Source organism: Aplysia californica, unplaced genomic scaffold (assembly GCF_000002075.1).
Source record: "Aplysia californica isolate F4 #8 unplaced genomic scaffold, AplCal3.0 scaffold00042, whole genome shotgun sequence".
In the NCBI taxonomy this organism is placed as follows: Eukaryota; Metazoa; Mollusca; class Gastropoda; order Aplysiida; family Aplysiidae; genus Aplysia; species Aplysia californica.
Genome location: NW_004797312.1, coordinates 329,578 through 335,967, shown reverse-complemented (window position 1 = coordinate 335,967; position 6,390 = coordinate 329,578). Strand labels below are relative to the sequence as shown.

Genomic DNA, 6,390 nt, shown 5'->3' with positions numbered 1-6,390 from the left:
GGGTTGGGTTGTTTTTTTCCCAACTATAGATTCTATCTCGATCTCATTAACAGAATAGCGGATCAGGATCAAAATACCGGAAATATCGGAAAAAAGCGGAAGAGTGCAATCCCTGAAAAAAAGGAGGAATGACCAGAAAGCACTGAGGTCATGATGTACGAAGCCCAAAACTATGAAAATGTTTCTAAAGTAGTTTTTTAATCTGTGGTATCTGTTGGATGTACTCAAGACATATTTTGTTGAAATTCAAAGTCTTAAAGTTGAAAAATCAAGAAAAAGTATAAAAAATGAAGGCACAACTGTAAAGGAGAATGAAAGTTTTTTCTCTCTCCTGTAAAAATTTTCTTTCTTGGATAAGTACATCGGATCAGTATGCCGATGATTTGTGTCACGACGTGGTGGAATCAGGCACTCGTCAATTTTTGTGCATGTGGAGTTTTTAGTATCTTCTAAAAGCTTGTTCATTTATCTTGCTTTTGATGAAAAAAATACATATCAATCTAGAGAGGAAATGAAGATATTTGTGATTGAAAGAGGTAAGTTCACTTGGTTTCAGCGGTAAAAATAGCGAGAAAATGGCCGCCAAAGTTTGGTAACTTCAACAGCTAATGAGTCCTTGAAAACTGAAAAATTGCTTATTTTGAGCTTTTAATCAACTTTTTTCAATATAATTCACATGGAAACGTGTTTTTATTCAGACATAGACATAAAAAAAGCGTTGCAAAAAACAAACAAAATTTTATTAAAATTGCGAAACCAGTGGGAAAATGCCCGTTTATCCAATTTTGTTATTTTGACCAGTGCCTGATTTCACCACGATGCCTCACATGTTTTGGGTACTTTGCCACACGAGAACTGTCGCCCAACTGACCGTTTTATCCTCAAGGGTCATAACTTTGAGCTGGAGCTCCTGGTTCTCTGCCCGTAGAGCTGTGATCAACGCCTTGGTCTGCTCAAACTTCCCCGTCTCGCGCTTGCGCCAGTCCGACAGAGCCTCAAACTGCTCCTTCATCACTTTGTTGTGCTCGCGCAGATTGTCTGAGGGGAGGAAACCAACACACGTACGCTTTAACCCTGTCCGTACACCCAGGGGTCATTTAGTACCCCCGGGGTTGTATTCTTCACATTTTAGAATACTTCTAGTACGAGGATCTCTTTGAAACTTTCAGTATTTCTCAAAAAATCATTTTGACAGACTGCTATGCAAAGGATTAAGGAGTAAATTTCCTCTTCGGAAAGCGGTGGCAGAGTTCCCCCCGTCGTATGGATATGATAGTAAAGCACAACGTACGGATAGGGTTAAGTACTTTAGTTTTAGTAAGATTTTTACGGCACTTAAAACACAATGAGGTCATATATGTGCCAAAGATTTGAGGTGTTACAAGAGAGTAACAAACATAAAAAAGAAGGAAGAGAGGTAAGGACGATAGATGTTTTATAAGAAAGAAGGAGCAAACCACACCAGAGCACCCGCCAACCACCCACTACTACCAGAGTCTGATTCTACCATGATGATTTCTACGAGTCTTTTATAGTTTTAGTAAGAGTTTTACAGCACTTGCAACACAACACGGTCATATAAGTGCCGAAGAATAGATGTGTCACAACAGAGTAATAAACACAAAAAAGAAGGAAGAGAGAAAAAAGACGATAGATGTTTTATAGGAAAGAAGGAGCAAACCACACCAAAGCACCCGCCAACCACCCACTACTACCAGAGTCTGATTCTACCATGATGACAAACAAAAAGCTGTTCTGACAACAACACAGAAGGGACTGGTTCGAGGGCGACGCACACAGAGGGGCAAATGGAGGGAGAGAGTGGATGAAAATAGGTCAACTTTTCATGTTTTAGGTGAGTGCCATAAATCCCCTATCTTTTTTTTTTCTCTTTTTAACTCACTTTAGTAGGATAAAAACATGGGTCTCAACTCAGAATTTAAACAAAGGAGGAACTTTCCGCATGATCGCCACAGAAGAACATTTTTGCGAGACACCCATTATTATTATAGGCCTACTGTTTAACCCTAGAATGCTGAAATAAAAACCATCAATTTATCAAAATAGGGTTATTTCAAACCAATTTGAGGGTTTTGAAGATAATTTCAAGTAGGAGTCACTTACCAAATATTTGCATTCTTGACTATATGTACAGAAAGTGGTGGCGCATTACTGGGTAGCGGAGTATAGCGAATGCAATAACTGTAGCGGAAAGCCGCCCATGTAATTTGTTTTAGTAAGTTTTACGGCACTTGCAACACTATAAGGTCATACAAGTGCAGAAGATTAAAGGTGTTACAAGAGAGTAACAAAGACAAAAAAGAAGGAGGGAAGATAGAGACGATAGTTTTTTTATAGGAAAGAAGGAGCAAACCCCACCAGAGCACCCGCCAACCACCCACAGACCCAAGTAAAAATCATAGAAAACGTGACGGAACCGCAGACAGAAGAAAGTGAAAGTGAACAAGCTCTACCAACAAACATGGCTGCTACCTCTCAGAGACATGTTGTAACTCTGCATCTCCTGCAGTCGCGCTCGTGCCTGCTCCAAGGTCATGTCTGTCAGACTCAAGGTCGCCTCCGTCACCTCTTGGGGCAAACCAGTTTCCTGCTGCACGACCACTGAGCAGAGACATACAGAGCGAAGATTGACACGAATGATTCAATAGAGCAAGACTGACACATGACACACATGATTCAACAGAGCAAGATTGACACACATGATTCAACAGAGCAAGATTGACACACATGATTCAATAGAGCAAGATTGACACACATGATTCAACAGATAAAATTGATACACTCATCAATTTTTGGGCATAAATGGAGCTATTGATATAATCTTAAAGCTTGTTCATTTGTTTTGCTCATGATGAAAAAAGGACTTTGTAACTTGTTTTAGTTTAGTTTTAGTAAGTGTTTTATGGCATTTGCAGAGCAATAAGGTCATATAAGTGCCGAAGATTAGAGGTGTTACAAGGGAGTAACAGACACAAAAAAGAAGGAGGGGAGATAAAGACAATAGTTGTTTGATAGGAAAGAAGGAGCAAACCACACCAGAGCACTCACCTACGAAAGAACGCTTGCAGGATACACAATACTAAAGGTGCATGTATATATACGTATCTAAATATAGCGATGACCCTTACAGAGTCCACATCAGGTTGTTCTAATTTTAGTCTTAGTTAACAGCACTTGCAACAAAAAAATAGGTCATGATAAGTACCAAAGATTAGAGGTGTTGTAGAGAGTACCATTGTGATATAATCAAAGGAGGGGAGACTTGCACAATAAGTACAGTAGATGTTGAATATTGGAAAGAAGGAGGAGAAATAAGGACAAAGATGTTAGATGGACAGGAAAGGAGGAGAAATATAGACAAAGATGTTAGATGGACAGGAAAGAAGGAGGAAAAATAAGGACAAAGATGTTAGATGGATAGAAAAGAAGGAGGAGAAATAAAGACAAAGATGTTAGATGGATAGGAAAGAAGGAGGAGAAATAAGGACAAAGATGTTAGATGGATAGAAAAGAAGGAGGAGAAATAAGGACGAAGATGTCAGATGGATAGGAAAGAAGGAGGAGAAATTTAAGGACAAAGATGTTAGATGGATAGGAAAGAAGGAGGAGAAATATAGACAAAGACGTCAGATGGATAAGAAAGAAGGAACAAATCTTCTCACACCTGTCAAACACAGAAAAAGAATTTAGAATCTCGTCTCAGATCCCGGAGCACTCACCTGGTCTCTCCCCGAGTCCAGCGACAGCGGCCGTGCGCGCGTCTACCGACGCCATCATCTCACTTCCTCTCCCGCGCACAAACCGGTCAGCGTCTAACAAACTGTATTCTGCACATGCAATAAAAAAGGAACACAGGAAAACTGAACTCACATCCTTCCTGGATAACTCACTTCCTCCCGTCCTTACTCAAAAATCACACAGCCAGCACACAGGTAGGGACGACAAATTATTCACCTGAGAGGAACTTAAAAGGTAGAAAAGAAAAAAAAACTCGTTTCAATTTTAGGTTTTAGCAAGAGTTTTACAGCATTTGCAACAAATCATCATCATCATCCAGTGCCAGATCTGCGACAGACATCAGCGATCATGGTTCTCCATTCATTCCTTTGCTTGGATGCTCTAAAAAAACCTATGTTTCCCTGATCTTTCCCTGTTACCCATTTGTTTAGGTTCACTAAGTATGTTGTTCTGGGCCAACCCCTGCCTCGCCAGCTCTCAATTTTGCCAGTGAGAGCTAGATGTTCAAGACCTTTATGTCTATTTATTTATGTGTCCCAAAAACTGCATATTTGTCGTTTCCTGATTGTTTTTAACATTGAGCGTCCCACGTGGGCTTCATCAAGCACTACCTCATTTGATTTCTTTTCCTTCCAAGACAATAAGGTCATAAGTGCCGAAGAATAAATAGATCTATTACAAGAAGGTAACATTTTTACATATACAAAAAAAGAAGGAGGAGACATAAGGACGATAGATGTTTGATAGGAAAGAAGGAGCACACCACACCAGAGCACCCGGCAACCACCCATAAACAACTCGTAACTTGCAAGGATGGACAGAGAATAAACAGGGAAGTGCGAGGAGAAATCACCTAAGGTGGAGCAGAAAAGTAAGTGAAATACAACGTATTATAATATAAATAGAATCTATCAGCTACATGATGAAAATATTTATACATAGAAGCGATACAAAAGTAACACACCCTCTGTGCATCAATCTCCCTCTCTCTCTCTCTCTCTCTCTCTCTCGCTCAAGGGGTGCCCATTACGGCTGAGTCGCACGTCGCCTGAAACTGAAAACAAACAAACTTGTTTTTAAGGCGACCAAGTTGGGTGATCGGCCAGTCCCGCCGATCCCATCCGTCATGGGCACCCCGTATTAGGGAGGGGTAACCAGCAGTAACATTGTCATTGTTCTGACAGACTCCGCACTGGCAATTATATCTCTCCAGCTTCTTCTTTCTACTTCAACGAATCAAGCTAGATCTTCTCTGCTTTGCAAGATCTTTTGCCTATCTATTCATAATGAATAATGCAAGCAAGCAAAGTCCAAGCATTGAAACGTTTGTTTTCACATTGCTATTTCTGTTACTGAACATGACAGTTAAAAAAAGAAGACATAATTATACACGTGTTATAATAATAATGTTTATAAAAATATCACTTTTTGTGTTATTTTACTCATGGACCCGTCTCAAGCTCAGATGTATTCTAAACCATCATTTTTATCTGCTTTACACAACTTTTCACTTTATTATATCCACTGCAAATTATTAGTTTATGAGATGAAAGGACATTTTTAAGATGAAATATATTAGGACCAATGGTGTAGTAATATTTGATTTGTTTTTAAATTATCAACATGGGGGATTTCAGGGCCGAATGCTCCTCTGTATTTCACCATGATTTGACGTTTTGGCAATTAAGTCTTTGACTTGAACACAATTAACACAATTTATTTGCAAGGGTTTTAATAATGGCCATTATATTAATATGTGTTCTGCACAAAAAAATTCAAAACAGAGCAGCCTGCGGGTCTAAAAGTAAAAATTGACCATTTTTTTCTTTTCGTTTAAAAAATTGAATGAAAAACACTTCCATTCCTTGAACTTTGGAGACATTCTAGATATAATCAGTCAACACCCAAGACTGGCCTTCAGTCAAGGGTGTCAATCAGATATATAAGAACAGACTTTTAAAGCGTATTCCATGGAAAAATCAGGACTGAACTAAAGTGATTTTAGGACATTATGTTTAGGGTTTTAGGCTTTGACTCTGGACTAGAAGACCCAAACATTTAACTGGTAGGCCTACATGGTATATGATACGGTTCATTATACATTCAATGTCAGTTTGAAATTGTCATGATCTCAGACTTCTAGATTCTAAATCAAGACAGAGAATAAAGCTCTAGATTCTATTTCTAGGTTTATTATAGTTTCAAAAATACGACAACATCACAAACACAGTAAATGACCAGCCTACTAATATTTATATCGAAAATGTACACTACGTGTTTAACAATGTTATTCTGAGATTGAAGAATGGGGTAAAAGAGCATTTTAAGTGCGTAAATTATTAGACTCAATGTAGCCTACAGCAATTACAACAGGTTAATCTAATACTTCAAATATTGGCGAGAGCAAATTATCAGTTGTTGTTGTTCATCAACATTGTGGACCTGGACGATCCAGAACCCACACCAAACACGTCACACGGCGCACCGGCAGTGAAATTTTAGTTGCCGCAGGGGGTTCCCCGCCGGGCGCCTTATCACGTCGGGGTCACGGGGGTCAGCTCCCTGTCGCCGCTCTGTCTGGGCCGACTTAATTTTTGGTACTTTTCAACGTACAATTTAAGGTGCATCCTT

General features: G+C 39.3%; 1 protein-coding gene across 1 annotated transcript in view; it reads right to left on the bottom strand.

The window, feature by feature from the left end:
• The window catches only part of LOC101858005 (NF-kappa-B essential modulator), a gene marked incomplete in the record, with an annotated part of 29,152 nt that overhangs the window by 20,506 nt on the left and 2,256 nt on the right, over positions 1-6,390 (bottom strand). Inside the window, 3 exon segments of the mRNA XM_013079168.2 lie at positions 872-1,038; positions 2,494-2,622; positions 3,741-3,985. Of these exon segments, the coding sequence (XP_012934622.1) occupies positions 872-1,038; positions 2,494-2,622; positions 3,741-3,798 (354 nt within the window).